The sequence below is a fragment of the Lonchura striata genome, chromosome 7 (assembly GCF_046129695.1).
Source record: "Lonchura striata isolate bLonStr1 chromosome 7, bLonStr1.mat, whole genome shotgun sequence".
NCBI classification, from domain to species: Eukaryota; Metazoa; Chordata; class Aves; order Passeriformes; family Estrildidae; genus Lonchura; species Lonchura striata.
The window spans coordinates 21,075,363-21,099,002 of NC_134609.1; the positions used below are offsets into that span (position 1 = coordinate 21,075,363).

General features: G+C 41.8%; 1 protein-coding gene across 1 annotated transcript in view; it reads right to left on the reverse strand.

Annotated features, from left to right (window-relative positions):
- Positions 1–19,807, reverse strand: part of COL17A1 (collagen type XVII alpha 1 chain) — a 34,105-nt gene extending 14,298 nt beyond the window's left edge. The window contains exons 1-31 of the mRNA XM_021536227.3: positions 19,753–19,807; positions 19,021–19,065; positions 18,096–18,194; positions 16,038–16,175; positions 15,620–15,667; positions 14,662–14,697; positions 13,027–13,074; positions 12,566–12,709; positions 11,249–11,392; positions 10,460–10,531; positions 9,976–10,047; positions 9,584–9,649; positions 8,167–8,328; positions 7,710–7,799; positions 7,526–7,570; positions 6,805–6,954; positions 6,144–6,359; positions 5,796–5,834; positions 4,846–4,872; positions 4,334–4,360; positions 3,813–3,875; positions 3,534–3,638; positions 2,990–3,052; positions 2,579–2,614; positions 2,391–2,444; positions 1,975–2,010; positions 1,740–1,775; positions 1,302–1,364; positions 913–948; positions 475–546; positions 97–123 (exon numbers count right to left, since the gene is read on the reverse strand). Of these exons, the coding sequence (XP_021391902.2) occupies positions 97–123; positions 475–546; positions 913–948; positions 1,302–1,364; positions 1,740–1,775; positions 1,975–2,010; positions 2,391–2,444; positions 2,579–2,614; positions 2,990–3,052; positions 3,534–3,638; positions 3,813–3,875; positions 4,334–4,360; positions 4,846–4,872; positions 5,796–5,834; positions 6,144–6,359; positions 6,805–6,954; positions 7,526–7,570; positions 7,710–7,799; positions 8,167–8,328; positions 9,584–9,649; positions 9,976–10,047; positions 10,460–10,531; positions 11,249–11,392; positions 12,566–12,709; positions 13,027–13,074; positions 14,662–14,697; positions 15,620–15,667; positions 16,038–16,175; positions 18,096–18,194; positions 19,021–19,065; positions 19,753–19,807 (2,314 nt within the window). The remainder of the gene's footprint in view (positions 1–96; positions 124–474; positions 547–912; positions 949–1,301; positions 1,365–1,739; positions 1,776–1,974; positions 2,011–2,390; positions 2,445–2,578; positions 2,615–2,989; positions 3,053–3,533; positions 3,639–3,812; positions 3,876–4,333; positions 4,361–4,845; positions 4,873–5,795; positions 5,835–6,143; positions 6,360–6,804; positions 6,955–7,525; positions 7,571–7,709; positions 7,800–8,166; positions 8,329–9,583; positions 9,650–9,975; positions 10,048–10,459; positions 10,532–11,248; positions 11,393–12,565; positions 12,710–13,026; positions 13,075–14,661; positions 14,698–15,619; positions 15,668–16,037; positions 16,176–18,095; positions 18,195–19,020; positions 19,066–19,752) is intronic.
- Positions 19,808–23,640: the final 3,833 nt, after the last annotated feature.

Below are 23,640 nucleotides of genomic sequence, written 5' to 3' on the forward strand. Positions count from 1 at the left end.
TTGGAAACTCTGAGCACCATAGAGGGAAAATTACAAGGGTTTTTTGAACCCATATCAAAGTGTGCCATTGATACATTGGAATATGGAAAAGCCTACCTGGCGGTCCTTGAGGTCCTGTAAGACCTGTTAGAAAAAGGCAAAAACTGTTAAGATCTCTAAAAAAATTTCATGTGGGAAAAGGATAGACAGGGAGAAAAAATTACATTTTTGTGAAATTATAGCACACAATTCTCAAGTGGTGGAAACTGGCTTAGCAACTGGTATGTAAATCAGCTCACAGCAGCTGATGCTTGCACTGTGGGCAATTTTGGGATCATAAAGGGTCTAGATTCTCTATGTATTTTCCTTTCATTATCACCTTAAGAATACAGAGATCCTCTGCCAGACTTAAATTCAAATTAAGACTGGAAATTGACACATACATCTGTGTTCCTGACTGAGCAAAAAGCATTGTTGTTCTCTGTACGTTCTTACCTGGCTCTCCAGCATCTCCAGTGGGTCCTGGAGGGCCTCTGGCACCTGGCATTCCCATAAGACCTGGTTCACCTAGGGACACAATCACCACTAATGAGACAGAAGTCACTGACATACAATCTACCAAGCCATTCAAACACAGCATTCCTGCAGCACTTTCTACCTATTGTATTCTCACAGCCAAGTGGCCATCTCCAGCATCAGTGCCTGGGAGGGGAACATTAATGACAGAAGAGTTCTGTAGAGAGGTATCTCTGTCACAAGTTTACAGCCTGCTCCATTATGTCTCAGTTCCATGTTTACAGGCTGACTCTAGAGTTCTGAGACAGAAGATCCCAGAACACGAATCTGCTGCCATCTTTATCCCACCCCTTTTACAAATCAACCTCCTGTCAATTCAGAATGTACCTGCACTTCTACCTCAAAGGAAGCCCTTACCTTTTTCACCTGGCTGTCCATCACGACCAGCTTGTCCTGTCCAAAGAAAGAGATTGTCAGGGACTTCTGAAACAGTACCACAGTTATCCTCTCTTCCTCCAAAGTGGAGCACAGCCCTAAGTCTAGGAGTGGCTTTCTATCACATTGAATCTGAGAGAAACCTTGGCTGCAGTTACTGAAGGTCCAGGAAGCATTCATTCAAAACTTAACTGTAGGACATTTTTTTTCTGAGTGTACAGACTAATCACAGCTGTCTAAAGGAAAGACCTAGGACCACAACAAGCATGATTCCATTCCCGTGTTGTTTCTTTGTCTGTGCTCACAGAAACACAATCTGGGTGGCAATGACATTGCCTCACATATAAATACAGCTGCTTTCTGGTACCCACCTACAGGTCCTTTAGGCCCTGGCTCTCCTGGAGGTCCAGGTATTCCTCTTGAGCCTTGTTCACCTGTAGCAAAATAGTATTAAAATGAATCAAACAACTCTGGGACAATTCTGTCAGCAACATTTGCTGCTTTGCAACCAAAAACCAGCATTGACAGGATGTACAGGCCTCATGATTCATGACTGTCTCCAAGCATTAGAAATGCTCAAGTGATGTGAATACAGGGCATGTGAGAGAGGATTTTCCTAAAGCTAAATACACAGATTGCTACCAAAATTACTGGAATCCAGAATGGGATCCATTTGTTTATAATTTTGGTGCAAAAATAAAACTCCTATAACCTGTAACATCATTATAGTGTTTCAGAACTCTAACTGGGACTGGCTGGGCTATACTTTTATTAGGTTGGCTGTTACTCCAGTATTTCAATCCACTGACCTGTCATTCCACGAGCACCCTTCTCACCCTGATCACCTGTGGTACAAAAAAGGGATGCATTCTGTGAGATTGCTTCATTGTAAAATGTTTCCATCAGAGAAAATAAAGTCTGCTTTCTGACAAAAGTACAGAAGAAAAAGCCAAAGATGGATAAGGGTAAAACCCATGGACAGTATCCATATCTAAAGGAATCTAAAGTAAATAACCACAAAATATACCTAATTGGTCAACATACCTTTGGGTCCAGGGGGTCCACTGGCTCCTTTTTCACCTGAAAGATATGTGGATGATTGAACAATAGAAATAACAAATCATAAGGAAAAGGCATTTAATGCATCACAACAAATCATAAGGGAAACACAGATTCTGTGCTACCAGACAAACTCAAACTGGAAATTCTTTTCCTGTAACACAGCTCCATGCATCCCTTTTTCCTCTCTTAGACTGCTCTATTACCTCTATGTCTCCTGCATTTCTCAATATTTGCTAGCAATCACTGACTAAGTTTTGGGTTGCCTCATTTTCTTCAGTCTTATGCTTTTCTTTGCCCATAGAAACAAAATGTGACATGGTCACATGTCTGCTGCTCAGAGCAGTGATAGAAAAGCACCTCAACTAGTGCTTTAATTGCCAGGGGGAAGAGAAAGTTACCTTTAGCACCTGGGAGTCCTGCTTCACCTCTAAATCCTTGTAGGCCGGGAGGACCTGCAGAAAAATGATATGGGGGGGGGTTTCATTCATCCCACTCACTCAGAAAAACCATGACAAGCTGTCACTCTGTTTTTGTTCTCCTCAGTATCTAGATGCCACAGCAAAGGAAAAAGGGATGCAGCACTCACCTGGAGGACCTTGTGGGCCTGGAGAACCCATCAGGCCTGTAAGGAACATGGATTTTATTTTAGTAACACCACAATTACAAAATGATCAAATTTCTTTCAGTTTGCCCATCAGCAACCCAACAGGTGTTTAGTGGATTGGAATTTCCCCAGCCATTAGAAAGATTTGCATTACTGGCATGCTCAAAACCATGACAACAAATTTAGAGAACTTAGTCCTTGTGACATTGAGGAAATGCTTTTCACTTAAGTAAAGAGACCCAAGCCATCCATCTCTGCTGAGATGCTGGGATATGTGCTTCAGACCATCAGTTCACTTTTCTAGTTACTGCAGAGAAACACAACGGGACAGCTGGGGTGCCCATTTACTCCTAACATCTCTGTTAGGTACTCTCTCTCCATCTTCACATTTACCTTTTAGGCCAGTAGAACCTGGGGGTCCAGGTGGCCCTGGAGGACCTGGCTCACCAACAGCACCTGCAAAATAAGAGCAAGAATAGACATGGTAGAATACAGCCATGATCCCATTTTTCCATTATTCCATCTATTGTTATTCTTCCTCTGGTAAGTGCCATGAATAATCTGCTCATCAGTTCAAAACACCCAAATAGATATTCATTGTCCAAGAAAAGAATATGAGCTCACTGGGCTTTAGCAAGATGAATTCCCCAGCTTTGATGATCTGGATAACAGGGAAGAAGATAACCTTAGTAGTGAAGTGACTTTGGTTTGTCAGACTCAAACTTGACTGTAAGGTCTGGGAAACCAAAATAATCCTTATTTACCCATTATAAGTCTGCCCAAAAAAACCCTTTAATATTAATCTGTGCTGGGAAATGTATAGATATGAAATCTGGATTTGAACACTGAAATAAAATTTTATCACTGAGGTGTTTTATTAATCAGAACCAAACTCTTGCTTTTGTCTGGTTTATCCAACAAGACACTTGGTTCCTACCTCTGTCTCCTTTTTCTCCAAATCCAGGTGGTCCTGGCTCCCCTCGAGGCCCTGGCATCCCTTCTCTACCTCTTTGTCCCATGGGACCTTCCATGCCAGGCTCACCTACAGGAAAGAAATGCCTTGTAAAACCAGGTGTCTGTAGGAGGGAGGCCTTGGACAAAAGGATCCATGGCCAGCTCCACCGGGAAAGGCAATGCTCACATCAGCCAAGTGTCTGTATTCCCATGCCATGTGCCAGTCAGTTGTGAATGACTCAGCACTGACAGAGATGCTCACCCATGCTTCCCTTCTGGCCTTTTGGTCCTTCTGGTCCTGCATGCCCAATTGGACCAGGAATGCCTGGAAAGAAAACACAGTAAACGTTCAGTAAAGTTCTTGACTATGTACCATAAAAGAATAACATTCAACTTAGGGGAACTTCAAGCCTGGAGAGATTAATTCTATGGGGTAAAGAATATATTACTCATAATGTGGGTACTTGATGTCTTTAGAAGAACACAATACATATAAAAGCACAAGAAATCTGAACCAAGTATTTATGCATCTGTAGGACTCTTTCAGTGCTAGACTAGAATCTTCACAAACCCAAATTCAGCATGTTCAACTAAGGGGAAGTCTGGCAAAGACTTTGCTTGTAACCAAATCTCTGAGCTGTGTCTGTAGCTCAAGATATTAATCAAGTGACTTAGTCTATACTAAATATTGACTCTTCAGAGAACCACCTTGAGCTAAGTTCAAGGAATTTTTCAAGAAAGTGCAAAATTTGTTCTTGCCCACAGTAATGTACTATAGCTCACCTGGAGCACCAGGAAGTCCTTGATCACCTGTAAACAGAAACAAAAAGACAGTCAGTGGAGAATAAGTCTTCTCTTTTTGTCCTTTTGGCTAACCCTCACCGTCATAAAAAGAAGTTTATGTTCCTGGAATATTTACAAGTTCCAGTGTCTCCAGCAATTGTCTCCCTTGTATTCATGCAAATAATTGCATCGTTCACACCATGCAAAATCCTCTGGGCACTGTAGCACTTTGTGATTAAAACACATAGAGCCTGGCTTCAGGAATTACTTTCATTCAGGCAAAAGGAGCTTCTAGATTCAAAGTGAGATGTGCTATCTCTTCTACTATGAACTCTAAAATTTTCTTTGACCAGAAAACGAGAGGAAAAACCCCAACCTTCACAACACTATCTGAACTAACAGATAACTAGCATCAGCTTCTCCAAATTCTGGAGTAACAAATAACCATTTGCTACCCAGTCCCTACAACAGGCTACCAATCTTCCTGAGAAAGCAGGTAACTACAAACTTACCTTTGGGACCTTGTATTCCCATGTCACCTGAGAAAAGTGGAAAAAAAAGTTGAATCAAGAGACATCCTATGATTACTCATTAATTTTATCTTCTAGTTGCTTTCCCACTTTTAATTAAATACAAAGGAATTATGGCCAAACAGGACACTTCACACTGGAATAGTACAAGACCAGACACAGTCTGGCCTTTCACACTGGCACAATACAAGACTGAGCCTCCTGTATTGTTCTGTGTGGGATCAGGGTCTCTACAGTTTACATGGCAAACTGGCAGGAGCAGGACAGTGATTGTGCCCCTGCACTCAGCACTGGTGAGGCTGCACCTCACTGCTGTATCCAGTTCTGATCCCTCACTACAAGGTCTTGAGGTACTGAAGTGAGTCCAGAGAAGAGCAACAGAGCTGGTGAAGGGTCTGGAACACAAGTCCTGTGAGGAGTGGCTGAGGGAGCAGGGGATGTTTAGCCTGGAGAAGAGAAGACTTGTGGGGGACCTTATTGCTCTCTACAACTGCCCGAAAGGAGGACAGTGAGCTGGGGGTCAGCCACTTCTCCCAAGTAACAAGCAATAGGACAAGAAGAAATGGCCTTAAGCTACACCAGAGAGGTTTAGATTGGATATTAGGAAAAATTTCTTCACCAAAGGGGTTATGGGGAATTGGAACAGGCTGTCCAGGGGAAGAGTTGTCCCTGGAAGTATTGAAAAGACATGTAGATGTGGCTCTTAGGAAGCTGCTTTAGTGATGGACATGGACAGTGTTACACTTATGGTTGGACTCCATAATCTTCAAGATCTTTTTCAATCAAAACAATTCTGATTCTTTTTGTTGAAGTATAAATCATCTTCATCTTTCTCATTGCTAATTGCCCCTTGAAGCAACAACCACCACAAAATTGTGTATTGCCAGAGCCAAGGAGCTGGACAGGGGAAGAGAAGAACTATATGGCTGTACCTTTCTCACCACGTTCTCCTTTCTCCCCTCGGAAGTAGCCTGTAACAGGAAGTGAAGGGGCTGTTAGAGTTCATTATACAGCAGAGTAAATACTTATTTCCAGAACAAAAAATCCAGCTATTTGGATTTGAGGCTACAGGCAGCACAGTATAGTTTTGTGAGTTTCCGCTGTAAATTTGTTTTCACAAATACATGAAATTTGTAAAGATGGGAGAATGTTGGCTCCTCTGTTGTTAATCTCTTTCCATCATGCACTAAATAGAAGTAAATCACCTTTTCCTTGCTAACAAAAGTAGCATGAGAAATAAGGTATAAGGTATAAAGTATTCATTTTCTGACTCTGCTCACCTCGTTCTATTTCCTTATTCAGTCTGCTCTTCACCATCAACCAGACTGACTCTTCATTTTCATATGGAAAGGTCAAGGAGGGTGAGTTACCATGAAGGAAGTCTACTCTTGAAACATCCTTTTCTATTTTTGAATTCCCTTGGTTAATTGCCAGGAGGCCACCATTGATTTTTTCCAGGTCTTCCACACGAGATTTCAGCTTTCTCACTTCTTCAGCTGGAAGATTAAAGGAAAATGCTAGGGAACATGCTCCCAGATATGCATGCCTGAAATATCTAATGCTATCACAGGAACATGGCAACACTGTGTCAAATGGCTATGGCCACTGAGTTTTGCAGAATTCTTTGCATCTTTTTTTTTTCTCCCAGAAGGGATATCTGGAATTTAAATGACAGCTTTGGAATCTGTTAGTCTTGGAGCAGTAGACCTCAGATCTCAGGAGCTTTCTATCCTACTCACCCCAAGACTATATAACTCCTCAAAAAAGACTGTATTCCTTATCTATTCTTTCTGTCCATTTATAATATCTCAGTAGCAAGTCACCATTAAGCTAAATGTTTTACTCAGTTCTCTGGCTTAGTATCTCTGGTGCTTGGGCTTGTTCCCAACAACTCTTTGTCATTCTATACCATTCAACATTTTTTTCTCCGTTATTTCTTACCCAGAGCAATCAGTCCAAAAAGCAATCCAAGGAGAAACAACCAGGCTAGAAGCAAACCCAGGAGCCATTTCCACCAGCTACAGCAGGAACCACAGGGACACCAGGATGGTGCTGATCCAATTGCACCCCCTGCATCACCACTTCGTATTTCTGGAAGAGGGAAAGAAGAATCTCCTGGTTACTGAAGAGTTCCTTGACTTTGGAGTTAAGAATCTCTTACAATAAGGACATCAGGGCCTGATCCATTATACAAAGGGCTGTGGAAAAATCTTTATGCCACTCTGTGCACATGGTGAGTGTAATTCTAGTCCCTGTAGAATTTGGGAAAAATTTCCAAAGGGAATTCAAACAGGGGACAAAAAAAAATAACAGCTGTAAAACATGATCACAAGAGGGTAAGTTTTTTGTACAGATCTGCACCATAAATGACAGCAATAGCCAGCATGGTCTGTCTGAGCCCTCTCTTCCCCATAAATCTGTCCAAGTAGCAGGATGCAGCTGGCCTGTCAGCTATGTGATTTTCTCTAGCCATGAAAAAATAACCCAACTGTCCACTTATCTACAATCAAATCACTGGTACCCATTTCTCTGGTAGCCTCCTGAACATTCCCCTGCTCTGATTCATTGCTCAGAGACCACTCATGTCCCTCAAGAGCAATTGCTTTTTTGTGTATTGTGCTTTGGTGCTTCTTCCAATGAAAGTCTGAGTGGTATCACTTACCTGCATAAGTTTCTTTGTCCCTTTTTGGCATGGATTTCAGCCCTCCTGTTTTAACAACAGTAAAAGATATTTTACCAGTCTTTCTGTGCAGGATAAAGTTTAGAGTGTGGGCTTGAAAGGGAAAGATAGTAATGGAGGCAGAACAAGAAAGTTGTGTTGCATTTCCATGGGAACAAATTCTTACCATTTGCATCTGATTTTAGGCCAGTATCTGTAGCATAAGAGGAGGAAAATCCCTGCTTCTCTTTCTTCAAGGTGTCTTCTACAAAAGATCCTGAACAGGAACCAAATATAATTAGAAACATTACTCCAGAAGTTAAACCAGGCTAATCTTCTTTCATTGGCAAAGGTGTATTTTTCTTGGGAAGACACAATAGCTCTGCTTGTCTAAACCAGATCTAGGGCTTTTTTTCTCTCAAAGCTCCTGAGCTTTGTGAAATATCCTGAGGCACACTCTGGAGCTTCAAATGCAAAAGCTAGACCCAGGTTTCAGCTGGCATGGTTAAAAGCTGCCTGCCTGTCAGAGGTTCTTGTATGATTTACAAGTTAGGTGTAGTGCCCTGAATGTTGAACTTCCCTTATGGTCAGTCTCCATTTCTCTACCCTCAGAATAACCACATGTCCTGAGAAAGGGATGTTACCTCCATTAAGTCCAGTGTTAGAACCACTAAAGACTTTGCCAGTGTCCTTTGTCATGACCAAGAGCTCCATCTCCTTTGCAGGTGCCTTCTCCTTCTCCACCAGCAGGAACTTGCAGTCTTTGCGCAGAATGTCGTCTCCCTGGGAGCTCAAAACAGTTCCTCCTGGAATATTTGTAAAAGATGGTGAAGAGGAGATGAATGTGGGCCATTGAGTCCATAACTACAAGCCACATCACTTTTGTTCATAAAAACAGGTAGTCACATTGTGATTGGGGTTGCAACTACAATAAGAGTCCTGTAAGAGACATACTGGTCACTAAAGGTAACAGGAGAGATGTGCATGTCATTAGGTTTCTTTGGAGATGTGCATTTCACTAGCAGGGGAGGCCCTGCTGCCAGAAATTGAGAACATCTGGAATTCAATCATATGTAGAAGTGATTTGCTCAATGAGCTCTTTGCTCCTCAAACACACTTCCTGTGGAGTCAAAGAAACTCAGCCTAAGAGACATATTCAGGAGTCAGCAGAACCAGCACAGCTCAAGCTGAGGAGCCCATCAAGCACTGCCAAGCTCCTCTGTCAAGCACTATTCAAGCTACTCCAAACCACTGCATATCCTGGGAGCCAGGCAGGGTTAGGAGACATTGAACTGCCCTTTACTGAGGTTTGGCACAGACCAAACAAGGTTCAAAATCATCACTGTGGTGACTCCTGTGCCACTCGACATTATGAACTATGTCTGGAATAATGTACAAACATGAATTTGTATACTGACACAATACTGAAAATCAACATAAACAGGATGTTATTATTCCATTACTCTAGCAGAACATGGAATAAACCTTTATTAGAAATGTTATCATAACTTCTGTGGTCTTTACATCTATTTTTAAGCTTTGTCTTTGGGAGTCCTTGGATTACAAGGCAAACTTGGCTTTCTTTACATACACAGAAGAAAGTGTAATTTATAACTCTCAGAGTTGCAGAAAAGAGCTGGAAAGGATGAATCCTGACTGTTCAAGGACAAAGGGCTTCTCTCATTAAAAAAATGTATTCTGATCATGTATAAGCAAATTCCTTCATTTTTGAGTGGTTGAAGCTGGTACAATTGAAAAATTATTTTTAAGAGCAACATTGCAAATGTTTTGGCTTCAAATGAAGTACAATTTCACGTGTGCTCTTCTATCCAGCTTCCTGCCTGCTGAGCAGAAATAGCTCAGAATTAAACAATCCAAATGATTGTAGAGAACTGAATCAGACTAGCTCATTTGCTTGTTCTTAGATTCTGACTCTCTTTCTTTTCAGAAAGGTACTGGCTAGTGACAAGTTATGCATCTGAGTGTGACTCACTTAGTCTCTGATTTTTATGATATGCCTGTATGAGGCCATGCCCAAACACCTGTGAATAACACACTCACCTGCTGAGGCAGACACACCAGTACTTGCCATGGTGTTGCTCTGAGAAGTGTTCTTCATCCCATATGCTGCAAAGAAGAAATTCAACAATGACAGAGATGAAGAATAACAAGGGATCTACACACAGCAAACATTTCAAAAATCTTTTTTTTTTTTTTTTTCCTTGGACAACTCAAACAACCAAGGGTTTCCCCAGCAAGCAAATTTCTAGTGCATCAGCACTGGGAGCTGTTCCTGCACATGCACAGCAGAGGAAATGTTCCTCAATATCCCTTCATACCACACTGTGCTACACAAGAAGAAAGTGATGTCAAGAAGAACCTTCTAGTCACTACAGAAAAGGTGGGAGACTTGGTGACTCTCACACTTTCTCTAGGCTTACTTTGCTGCTGACCTGCAGAAGCTGCTGTAGCATTCTGGGTTGCAGAAGAAGAGCTTGGGGACAGGTTGTTTTGAACTCCAAATACTGCAAAGAAAAGCATTGCAATGAGGGTTATGCGAGTCCTGCAGTGCAGCTGGCATTCTGGCTAAAACCCAAACAAAACCAGTGACACAAAAATAATGACCTCTTAAAATGAATTTCACCAGCTTTCTGGAGGCACCACAGGACTTACAACAAAATGTTTTGTAACTTAGTTCACCTTGCTGTATTGTTATTGTTGGCCCAGGACAATAATGATGATAATAATATTTTAAAACATTATATTGAGTCACATTGTGAGGTCTCATGGCTGCATGGACGTTTCTGCAGGTGGGGCAAAGAGGTGCTGACACTCAGATAAGGCATAGGAGAGAAACTGTTATATTGGTATTATTTCACTGTAGTTGTCTGCCAGAAATGCAGTGCTGTCAAAATGTGAAGGGAAGGAAAATCTGACCTGTAGAGGAAGAGCTGAGGCCCGCATTCAGAGTATGATTGCTGGGAGCCAGGTTATTTGGAACACCAAAAACTGCAAAAAGAGGAAGTGAAATGTTATTACTCCTCTCAAATCATAAATCTAACATCCAAAGGTCAGTGGCATAATCCTAGAAATCAAGAGTCAGCTTGGAAATGCAACTAATAATAATGCACAATAATTGCACAGACTAAAAATCTTGACAATTGTGACAACAAACCACCCTTTTATTGAACTGACAAAGGCAAAAAATTACTACCTCAGACAAGATGAGATCATATGACAGTGAGAGAAAGTAAAGCTTTAAATAGTATTTCATCATAAAGCTTCTTGTGGTTTTTCTCTGCAACTAGGGAATGCAGAATCTCTGGCATTTAGAAATGGGCCTCACCAGGTATAAGAACACACAAAAGTTACTCATTTTTAGTATATGAGCCATTCTTACAACGGGACAGGATAATCCAATATTAGTTTGAGTCTAAACTAGTTTTTACAGGGAATGTGAGCTAGACCTCATTGACAAAGATGTCATCAAAATTTAGTGACAGTCCGAGAGTCAGGACAATAAATCCTCACAAAGAAGGATTTTAAGATACATTCAGTGGAGAAGCAGAAAGCACCAAATTACAGAAAACCAGAGAAAATTCAAGCCTATCCCTTGCCATTTTGATTATTTCATCATTTTAGTTTGTGCTGTGCAAAAAAAACCTGCTTTTGACCCAGTTTTAGGACAGTTCCATCCTTCAAACCTGGGCAATCCAGTGAGCATACCTGATCCTGTAGAGTGAGACATGGCATTGATCAAGGAAGAGCTGTTATGGTATCCACCAAGGGAAGACCCAGCAGGCAAAGTGGAGGACCACATGTATGAAGGGAGGGCAGTATTCAGTATGGTTGTGTCATATGTCCCTGACACTGCAAAAACCAAGCAGACAGAAGTGGCTTTCAACAAGGCCAGGCTTGTGGCTCAGCATGCCCTGCAGGTTTATAAGGCAAACAACTTACATTTCAATTACCAATTAGAGTCAACCCAATGACTCCAGTTTAGTATGGTATAACTGACCTCAAACATCAGCTGATTACAGCCCCCACAAATTTTAACCAATGGAGTATAGATTGACCTGATAGCATGATCATTCACAATAAACCACCCCAGTCTGCCATTCCATTAATAAATCACCCTGGGCTATGGGATATATGGCTTTTGCTTCCCACATACGTCTCTGATTGGTTCACCAATGTACTAGACTAAAATTCTGTTTTAGACAGGATTGGAACTCTGAGTAAGATAAAAGATACTGGTTTTAGATATTTATGGAAGACAATGGAGTCAATGTCAATACCACTTCCTCAAACCCTGTCATGAGGTGTATAAAAAACTAAAAAAGGTTGTAGTATTTTAAGTACCACTTCAGTAATAGAATCACAGAATCATAGAATCACAGAATGATTTGGGATTAAAGGGACCTTAAAGATCATCTAGTTTCAACCTCCTGCCATAGGAAGGGACACCTTGCACTAGACCGAGTTGCTGAAAGTCTCATCCATTCTGGCCTGGAATACTTCCAGGGATGAGCCATCCACAACATCTCTGGGCAACCTGTGCCAGTGCCTCACCACTCTCAAAGAATTTCTTCCTAATATCTGAGCAAAGCCTTCCCTCTTTCAGTTTGAAGCCATTCCCCCTTGTCTTCTCATACAGTTCCTGATGAGTCATTATCAAACGGTAAGGTTAATAAATCACTCACTGAAATGTTGTCTTCAGTCCTATCTCTCTGTCTCACTTGGAGATAAGAGATCAAATTACTCTCAGACACATTTGTTTAGAGCTCTTATCTCTGCTAGAAATACCTCTGAATTGAAACTAGTGGCAGAAAGAATGGACTCATTTTTTTTGAAATTAGACTAGTCACTAGAAAGATACCCAAGATGGCTCTTGTTACAGCAACACCTGGACAGTTTTTCAGCATTCTGACCCCTTTTTAGTACAGGAACACCATGTATTCTTATCTGCATGTTCTTAACATCTGAGTACTTTTTATGGCAAATGCTGTTTGGAATGACTGCAACATTGCTAGTGCCAAGTACCTGACTGAGAGCTCTCAGTGACCATCTTTGTCTCCACCACAGCCTTTTTCGGTATCGGGAGTGTACCGGATGGTGACCGAGTAGGGCTGCAGCTGGCAGATCGACTTCCTTTCAGCAAACGTTTCACATCATCCAACTCCGTCCCTAGCAGGAAAAGCAAGTCCAGAGTCACCCAAAAGCCATGTTTCACTGATCTGTAATCTTGCTCTGGATCTAAATAATTCAGTGGAATTTATCTGCATATCTATGAAGTTGTTACTTCCTGGGAGTGCCACTTAATGACAAAGCTCCAGAGGATGTTTTTGGGAGAACCATTTTACATATTTGCAAGAGCACCACCTAACCCACAGAATGTTTCTTTGTCCAGAAAAGGGACTCAAATTAATGATCTTAACAGGAAAAGACATAATCCTAGCAGCAACACCCTCTACCTTATCCCCGATACCCCTGGAATAACTTACATCTGCCAGAGGGAGATGCGCTCTGCAGTCGGACACGTATTTCACTCTCTGGGAAGATAAAAAGCAGATCATGAATATGGAGAGAGATTCATTTGTGCCCTGGGCTGGGAATGAAACTTCAGGCTGAAGTGAATTCCTTCCTTCTTGCTGTCTGTTTCACCTTGCTGTCTGACTGTTTAGTCTGAGCAGTACTCATGGCCCATGTGAATTGGTAGCAAATGGGCCTGGGTGACTTTTTGTTTTGGGGTCATATTTTGTTACTTTAAATTCCAGGGAATTATATTTCACTCATTGATGGCCTCTGCTGAAGTCAATAATGCTGCTGCTGTTGGATATACAGAAGGTCTAATTATGCAGTCCTCACTCATCACAAATATTATTTTTTACTGTCCTTCTGAACAAAAAAATTAGAGAGCCAAAAGAAGTTTACTAAATACACAAATTCCCTACTACTTCTTGGGTACAACTGACATCTCTACAGTGGGCTGTATGATTCAGTCTCTTACTAGTTACTGACTTCTCTTTTGGCTCACTGAATGTAACCAGTCCAGTTTTCAGTCAACATTCTCACCAGGTACTCAATTGCTATTACCTTATTTTTACTGGACCTTTACTGTCCAGCACAAGAAACTGCAAAGTTAATGTGATTTGTCTGGGGTGAGCCTTTAAACTTGCCTCCCACAAGCAAAGTGGCCAGCCAGAACATGTGATACATGCTCCTCATGATGAAATCTGACAGTGCATGCACTAGAAAAGAAATACTATCTTGGCATTCATGTGGAGAAGATGATGGATTGGAATTATTTTCTGAAGTAATATGAGAAGCTGGACCTGATTCTCTGGTGTCTACTTTATTATGCATGGCCTAGTTCTGCTGGGAGCTCAGGTATGTAGTGTGCTAGAGGAGACTATGACGATCTGAGGCAGAATAATTGGGAATGTGACACTCTCCAGGAGGACTGTGCAAGACCATGCTGTGATTTATAACTACTGCTAAAATTAACTTGAATAAAGTGACATTATAGTTTCCTCTTCAAAAAACTGGAAACAGATACTACATTCTTGGAGACCAAGATAATCCTTCTTTCCCCAACACCGTTAATAAATTATTAGAAGAACTGAATGATTTAAACAATGCAGAACTTTACAGTGAGCTGGCTACAGACCAGAGTAAGTCTGAAATTTCCTCACCATCTTTTTACTATCAGCATGAGATTATTTCAGGGTTTGCTTTATGGTTTGCAAGACAGATCACAGTAGGAGAAGCATAAATGCAATTACTGTGAAAATGTCAGAGGCTGGTCCCAGAGCACGGATGGACTAAGGTTATTGTAGTGAACAGACAAATTGGAAGACTATGTTCTGTACCCTTAGACATCCAGGTTTCCAAGAATATCTTCTTTCTGACACAGTCCCAAACTACCATGGCGTTCACTAAGGTAAACTTTTACACCTAACTTGTTTAAACAACTGCTTACAGATGCATGGTTCACATCTGAAGTTGTGCAGATCCACGTACCTCATCTGATTGCTCTACACTTAAACTGGATTCCAGCTAAAGAATAGGTCTATTTAACACACCTGAATTATGCTGAACTGAAAAAAGGAGGCTTCTCAAAGAACAGTGTCACTCACCTCGACTTTGGCTTCTCCCTCTCGTAGAGGCAGATGCTGTGAACAATAATAAGAGAAAATCTGTAATAATCTTTACTGGCTGTGGCATCTCTGAAAATCAGCACACTGATCTTACTCAGGGTGCTTATATTCAGACAGTAATTCTTCTTGGAGTACAGCTGGGAGAATTGAACCATTAAGAGATTTTATCAGGCCCCCTTTAGACCATAAGGTATTCCAAAGAATCAGTAGCACCTTTAGCCTTTCTGAACCAGATACTGTTTCTTTTTATATAATGTTGTTTGTAGATGGTGATGTCCCATTTCAAATGACCAAAAGGAAGTTAAGAGGCCTGTTGACCCTACTGACCAATGCTGGATATTGTGAAACCCTGCCTCCTCTATGAGCCAAAAGGAGACCTGATCATAACGTTCCACTGTCTTCACTGAGTAAAATCAGCAGCTCAGAGTTTGGACAGGGCAAGACAATAACTGCTGACAATGTTTAGTGTAAATATATAATTTGATAGCCACTTCATTTTTCCATATATACTTGATGAAGTCTAGAAATGAGCTACTGGAAAAGTATATCCAGCAATTACTCAAAATCCTAAGAGTCTGGACTTTCTTGCTTGCAGCTGTTCTCCGAGCTATTCTGGAAGGGTGAAGTAAATGCTATGAAGTATCCCATGTCTGTCTTCTCCTGTCCATGTCCTCTATCATACAGGGAATATCACAAATGCAGCTGAGAGCAGCAGATACACAGTATCCACCCTCTGTTTGAACATGATCAGCCAGAAACCTGACTTTCAGCTGTTAATGTAAATCCCAAATAACTCCTCTGAGGGAGCTGCATGATGGCCCAATACAGAGGTAGCATAGGTAAATCAGGACGCAGCAATGTGCAAAAAGCCATTATGGTCAGCAACTCACATGACCTTGCCATAATGTTCAGAGGAACGGCTCTAAAAAGGACATACCAAAATCTTTTCTGGGAAATTCAGGAGAAGAGTTGGCACTGGAGCTCCCTGCAAAGAACAGAAAGATGTACATTAATACTTCGTATAAGATCATTAAAAGTTTTCAAAACATGTCTTCCTGGCAACTGTTTAATCTCCCAGAAAACATTTCCATTTACAAAAAAAAAAAGAGCTCTTCAGGTTTCACATGAAAGAGCTGCTAATGTCCTTCAACAAATATATGCCACAACTCCTTTTAGGAATGAGCATTATTCTTAGGATAAGTAGGACTTAATAATGAAATTCTGTCCCTGATGGTTTATTTCCTAGGAAAACCACAATGGGAATGGGGACAATTCTGCACTAAAGTGACCTCAGAGTGCACTGCAGATTGCCTCCACTGCACATTGCCTCCCTTCTATGGAATGTTCTGTGATACCTTCATATGTTGCATGGCGGTTGACATAGGTTTTTCTTTCAAATGTTGAGCCAGGTGATTTGGTGAGAGTAGAGCTGGGAGACTGTGCTTGTCTGTAGCTGGAGGATGATGATGTTGAATGCAATCTACCACTTCCACCTATGGTTAAAACAAAACACCATCAGCAAATGGAAGAGAAGTCCTGGCAGTACATTCTGGATGCCCTGCGCGCTTTATGTTACTATCTTCTGAGCTGGAAAATTTTGCACTGATGTTTCACACTGAGAGATGGACAAGAACAATATCAGCATCTAATTCTGGCTGTCCTCAGCATTCAGGGCAGAGAGGAGTATTTGTTATCACTATGGCTTCAAAACAGATTTGTCAATGATATGCATGAAACCAGGTTCTAGGGCAATAGTGAACCATCTCCCCTGAGCGGGAAAAAATCTAGCTCTGGATGATGCTGAGTTTTGGTTAGGATATAGATTCACTTGTAAACTCAAGTGTTACATGACATAGGCTACAAAAACTAGGACACTATTAAACCAAACTCAACGTGCTGAAGGATGCAGTTTATGATATAATGGAAAGCAGAGATGAGTGCACTTTCCCATAAAGCAGCTATCCACACTCCCACTTAGTCCATTTTCTGGAGAAGTGATTGAGGTGTGTGCCAGGCCCAAGACAGTCTGGACATTATTAGTACCTGTTATATGTAGACAGAAGAAACAATTTCCCTTCTAATTCACATCAGTGCTGTGGAGAAAGAACTGAGAGCAGCCATAATTATTGTGTTCATACTCTTGCACAAAATATAATGATGGAATATGATCAGGATGCAGCACAAAAGGAGTCCTGTGATAAACTGCAACCTATCTATGCTGATTATCAGGATCAAACTGGATATTGTTTACCCATCCCTACAAACAAAAAGTATGTCCTTCTGATTGCAAGAGTGTTTTTATGCCAACTTCCCCTCTAAAAGGACTCATTTTGTTCTGTAACTTTTCCATTTAATTCAGCAGAAAGAACTACTGTGCCAAGTAGGCCTCTGTTACAGGCATTCTGCAAGAAAGTGGGAAAGAAGAAACTACAGAATGTTCTGTGAAACTTCAAGAACTCAGTATATCTGAAGTTCAGATTTTTTTCTCTTTTTCCAGACTGAAAAAAGTAAGACAGTAATCCTCCATGGTCCTCTGAGTTTGCAGGACTGGGTTCAGCAGCACTGGTGCCAGTCCAGACAAATAGACCAACGTCTGCAGTGAAGTTACTTCACATGTGGCCTGAGGCAAGGTGATTCCACACTCTGGCCTTTAACCGGCATGCAGGTGCCTGTCAGATCTCTTCGGTACAGCTAACTCTCCCTCCAAAGTGCACTTCACTCCCTTTTGTTTGTCAGCTCCCTTGGAGCTGTTTTCCATAAGGAGAGTTGTACAGTCAGTCTCACTAGGGACAGAGAAGTGTGCCAGGTACCTGGCTAGGAAGCTTAGTCTTTAGAAGTCTTTGGTATGACAATCTAACAGCTGGGCAAAGAATGCTGTTAAAAAAGAATCCTGGTTTTACAGAGTAGGCAGCACACACTAATTTAACACATCCAGAAAATCTGGCAAAGTGCTCGAAGTGCTAAAGCCATGGGCACACAAATATAAGAAAATATTTTCTAGGAATTTCTTTAATAATATTCTACCGGTAGCAAGATCAACAAAAATATTGATCAAAACTGTCTTTAGAACAAAAATGGTCAGAAAGACTGTGATTTGGAAAACCTGAAAGAAAGGAAATTCAGTTTCTGAATGACTTCTCAAAAACAGTAGGAATGATATTTTTTGTTGTTGTTCTCCTGAAATTAAGTTCTCCCTGTGGAAAATGGGATTTTGCCATTAACTCACCCATTCTCAAACCCAGCTTTCGGGAAGGAATATCTTTGCTTTATGTATGCATTTGGCACTTCTACTTTCATAAATCCTGTTTTCCTTACCCCTGGCTCACATTACTTCCCTGCCTTGAATCTCTCCTCAGCCCATTTCTGCTGCCTTTGCTCTCTGTTTCCAACTGGGCAATGCTTTCCTTCCTTACTTGAGGTCACATAGCTGCTTCCATGGGTGTACGACCGCTTTTCCACTCCACTCCCTCCGGTGTGGGATGATGTTTTGAGCCCACTGCTGCTCCCTCCTTCTGAAAGAGATGAGCACAAAATGAGACAGTCTCTCTAGGCAGGAGATAGGAGAGATAGGAAGAGCAAGGACACTGCAAGAGAAGGCAGGAGGGACCCAAAGTTCCCCACACTCTTACAAGTACAGCTTTATATCTGGTGAGAGATCAGAGGTACAGAGAAGTATCTTGGCAGAGCAGACATGTATTCACACTCCACAGCCAGCAGGTTTGTAGACAAGTTTTGCTTCATGCACAGACTGAAGGATACTCCTGTTAACCCTCATCATAAATGAGATGATAATGCATTTCCTTGCCAACTCAGCTGCAGCAAACTAATCAAGGATATGTTGGGATAAAGAGTGTGGAGGATTCTTCCCTATTTGGAGCTTGTACTTCTCTGCAGAGGTAGAAATGTCCTGTGACCTTTGATATTACTGAAAAGATTCACCCACTGTTGCCAGTTGGGTAAGATGACAGGGAAATAATACACTGCAGCCCCAGCAGTGGAACCTGCAAACCCATCACTTTTGATCCTTGTTCCCAACAGAGAGTCACCACTGGAGACCCTATATATGGACTTAAATCTTTGCAGAGTCTGGTCTTCTAGTCTTAGTAGAGTATGTGGCTTTGTTTCTGACCCAGACAGGTCCTCAAATGCTACACCTCTCCAGTAACAAGTTTTCTGGGAGAAAGGCATTTCTGAAAATTGCTGTCCTTTGGGTGTAGATCTTTATGCACTGAGCTCTGCTGCACCAAGGGAAAATAATGGAAACAATGCAGACAAATAATAGCATGGATAGGCACAGAACACCAAGCAGAAGCAATGCAATGACTAACAATTACTTACTGGGTGGCAAGGATGTCAGTCTTGTGGTTACAGTCTCTGTAATAACTGAGGGAAGAAAAGGGTGCAGAATTAATGGCATGTTAATATAGCCAAAGTGGATCAATGTTCTACCTATTCTCCATGCAAAAGTATGACTTGTTCAAAGAAGATTGACTCATTTAAATAAAAGTCCCTTAAGATAACACTGCCTGGGGCTGTAGCTGTAGGCTCATTATCACACAATGCTATGTTTCTTTGCTGGTCTTTCTAGATCTAAATAAGAATATTACTGCCATGAAAGATTTTTTTCTGTACAAGATTCCTGTAAAATTTCTGGGCACTTCTGAACCACAGCCATTGCTGTAACAGCAAAGCCCACGGTAGCAGCTTCCTACTAGTCAATTCTCATAAAGTCAGCAGAAAATCAACCAGTTTTACACAAAGCCACCAGACAATTTCTAGGACACTCAGGGCATTGATACCAGAGGTAGGAGCAGCATCCCAATGTCTACACTACTCGTTAGAAATGCTATCACAGGGCAATCATCTGGTTAAACAATCAGGTAATGATACACATCTCTAAATGTCTGATCTTGGTCTATTCCATTCCTTATTCTGATTTCAACACAGAGACCAGGGCCAGGAGCAGAATTTAGTCTGGACCTCTGGTCAACATTTAATCCCTTACAGAAATGGCCATTCATTTCTGGTATTTTTGGGATGTGCTATAAAAATGAAAAATCTCCTCCTTACGTCTTTCAGTAACTTCTGATCCATCCTGCCTCGTTTTCTTTGTAACAGAATCCATATCATTGCCACCTGCAAGGAAAACAGAGGGATTGCACTCAGAGTTCTGTGAAGAGTAAGAAATGACAATAGCCTCCCACAAGTCCCACCACTCTGCTCACTTTGGATGGGGACCAGACTGCCTGGAAGATGTCTGTACCAGGGAATTTACAGAGCCCTTCCAGAGCCATGTGAATACTACTGATGGACTGCCACCTACAACACTGGATGCTGCACAAGGCAGCAGAGCTGAAACACCAGGAGGGGCTGTAAAGCCAACAGGTGAGATAGAGGCAGTTGAAGCAAATCCATGCAGTGATAGATTTTAGACCTGGATTTATATCCAGACTACTATGGTCTCTAGCTGTGCCCCTATAAAGGTTTGATGAAAACCAGTGGATCAAAACACTACTCCCACACATCTGTTCTGGGCAAGACTAAACAGTGCAGGATTAACTGTGCAGGCAAAGCTGCAGGGCTCCCTGCACCCTGCCAGTACTGCCAGATAAACCTCAGCAGAAATACTTCTAACAGTAATAGGGCATTCTCAGGGTACACTGATGCTAAAGCCACAGCACTGACTTCAGCAAAGCAGAAAAACTACCAGAGGTACCTTTGCTATTTTTGACAGCAAGGAGCTTAACCTTTACCCTGTTTTACAGATAGTGCAGCAACAGTTTGGAGACCCTGTGTGTGGCTTTGGAATCTTATCTACTTTAACACCAGGTCAGTCTACACAGTGCTGGAATTGATACTGTGGATGCTGTGAACATTCTTTTTCATTACTTGGATCCCTCTCTAGTCAAAATTATAATCTCTACTACAGGTATGACTGTCTGCCAAGGCAGGAATATCACAAAAAGACATAATTGTGGAAAAGAGACTTCATCTAGAAGAGAAAACACTTCTGTCAGAAGGAACCACACAACTGCTCACTCCTAGTCTTGCTAAGATAACATTTCATCTTGTGCAGCCACAGACAATGAGAAGGAAGAGATTTTAATTTACACACAAGCTCACCATAGGCCAAAACTTTTCACTGGATTTGAAGTGTTTGCCTTTAAACTGAAGGCCCAGCTGTACCAAAACCAACACATTTAAGATACTGAGTCTTAAAAAAGCTTTGGGCAAAATCCCTTTCAAGTTTTAAAGCTCAGCTTGATGGAGAACCCAAGACCATGTCCCCCAGTTCTGCTAAATTTGAGTTTGATTCTCATGATTCCTTTTACTCTTCTGTAAACTGCAGCTCCCTTGATGTTACACTTGTACTGCCCAGGTATAAACACTGACACAAGGCAAGATACATCAGAGAGTCTGCAGGAATATCCAACATTCAGATTAATTCTGTTTTTAACCAGATTAATTCTGTCTTTAACTGCTATTCCCAGAGCTGGACAGGAACAATTTGAGTGGAGAAGGCACAGTACTAGGCATGCCACTTTAGCCCCCATGACAGACTCATCTGCACTTAACACCACAGTGCCCACGGCCCTCACTCTGCACTGCTGACCCTGAGCTTGTCTAAGCTTCCCTGTAAGTGGAGCTCCTGAGGCCACATCCAACCCTTACACAACTTGGTAGCAGCAGGATGCTGTTCAAGCCTTATAATGATCACTAACATTAGGGATTTCTAAGGGATTTTCCAGGGTGTTGATTACAACATAAAAGCAAGACTTGAGCTACATGCATTAGGAGAGTTTCTCCTCCCCAGCTGGGTAACTCCCCTGCAACACAAGGGTTTCTGGTCATTCACTCCAAGGAAAGGAACTATCTCTGCAACTCTTCTTACTGCATCAACAATGGAAGCCTCTTTCAAGCTCTCTCCCTAAAAACAGATGCTGGAAGCTGTTGTCTAGATGTCAGCACTGTTGGTTTTATCAGTGTTTTTGGCAAGGAGCACTAATTGTATTTGGAAACTGCTTTCCTACTGCTTTCTCTCTGCCATAGGGAGGTGGTGCTGGTTAGGAGTGTTGGAAGAGGCTAGCACCACCACGGAGTGAATGCATCTTCTGCATCTTTGCCTTCCCTTGAGAAAGGGAAGTATCTTGCTGTGATATTAGGAAAAAAAAAGTTAAAGTCCATCTTTGGAGCCATGACCCAGCAGACAGTGCCTGTGTATGTGTGCTTGGTACATGGATGCCAACAGGCTGACTGTGCTGCATTTGCATTACCTACCAGGCCTGACTCATCTCCCCAGCTCCTATCTGGAGTCACAAAGGCATAGCTGTGGGCTATGTCTGTGGCACAGCCACAGTGTGGTTGAATCAGAGAAGTCATCTGCAGTCATCTCGGAGCAACAAGCAGCAGCTTGTGAAGTGGGGTCACTCAAACAGTGCAGAAAGGTGATCAGCACTATGGCCCTTTCTACATAACTCAGGGGCTGTAGTGTGCTTGTGGCACCCACAGAAACTGAGAACTTGCCGCCATTATTGGCACTAGGAACCAGGAGAGGTGTGGTACCGCCACATTTGTGCAGGCTGCTTCTGCTCTGTACAGCATTGAAAGCTGGAGGATGGTAAAACTGCCCAGCACTGTGCTCAGATCTGTGCTTTCCACAAAAGCCTGACAATGCAGGGTAACTCTTGCATCCCCTGTTCCACTTCACTGCAGTGCAACACTGGCAAGGACACTAAGCCATTCTGAGATGGGACATTTAATCCCCTCTTACCATTTTAGAATCTAGGTATTGTATGCAATGGTAATAAAGATTTTTACTGGTATTTTTCAAAGGGGAGTAGAATAGCCCTAAGGGTGTCCTTTGGTGGAAAAATAAAAGCAAGCACATTTCAGAGACTTTTATCCCTTCACAATGTTCTCCCAGTTTTCATCTCATAATGCTGTTGCACTCACAGCACATCCTTTTAGCTCTCTTCTCTCTCCAGTGATTCCTGCTGTGAAACACTCCATTAGGAGAAAGAGGCACCTGCAGGTGCTGAGATTAATAATATTTAATGTCAGCAGAATCTTTTGATCATGAATGCTCTGATAATCAGCAGATGTCTCCAAATGATACCACTGACTATACCTCCCATCATATTACCTGTCTTTTAGGTGCCCCTTCCTCTTAACCAAGCCTTTCAGCTGCCACTGGCCTGAAATTAAAAGAACTGGTTAAAAAATGATCCCTTATTTCTTTTGATCCCACAGACTAAGAATTCGATCTTCTCATTCTGCTCTAAAAGCTGTTACTTTCAAGTCACTTTATCAAAACCAACACAGTGAGAATTTAATAAACCAAATAATATTTCCAAATCTGCTAATTTTGTAGGCTGAAATGAAGCAAATGTCTGGAAAGCAGGTTAGATGCCCAGCCAAAGCTTGGATATGCAGTAGGAACCAAACTCTTCCCTGCCTACAGCCTGTCCTGGTTTCTTTGATACCAATACGTGCTCCAATCTCAGAGCACAAGCAGCAGCACTGCCCAGACTTCACTCTGCTCAGCCAGACACCTTCCTTTCAAAAATATGTCTTCCCCATCTCAACTATGCTACTCAAAAAGAAATAGGCTGTTCTGACCAGCACAAACTTCTTGGTTGTGGCACAGAAAAGGAGACAAACAATCTGGTATTAATGAAAAAGTGTTTGCAGAATGGGAAAGATCTGCTGTCACCATTTCACTAATGAAGCAACTAGTCATGGAAAAGTACCGTCTCTAAAGTCACTCATGTCAGTCTAAAGACAGGAAAAGGCAAATATTTTACTTTATGCCACTATGGTCAAATTGCTGGACTTGCTGTAGAAAGGATTCAAACTGATTCTCAACTCACAGTCTTCTGACTTACTGTGACCAAAACACCTCATAATCTCCTATGAAAAAAATACAGCACAAAATACATGATCAATGAGTCACTGCTG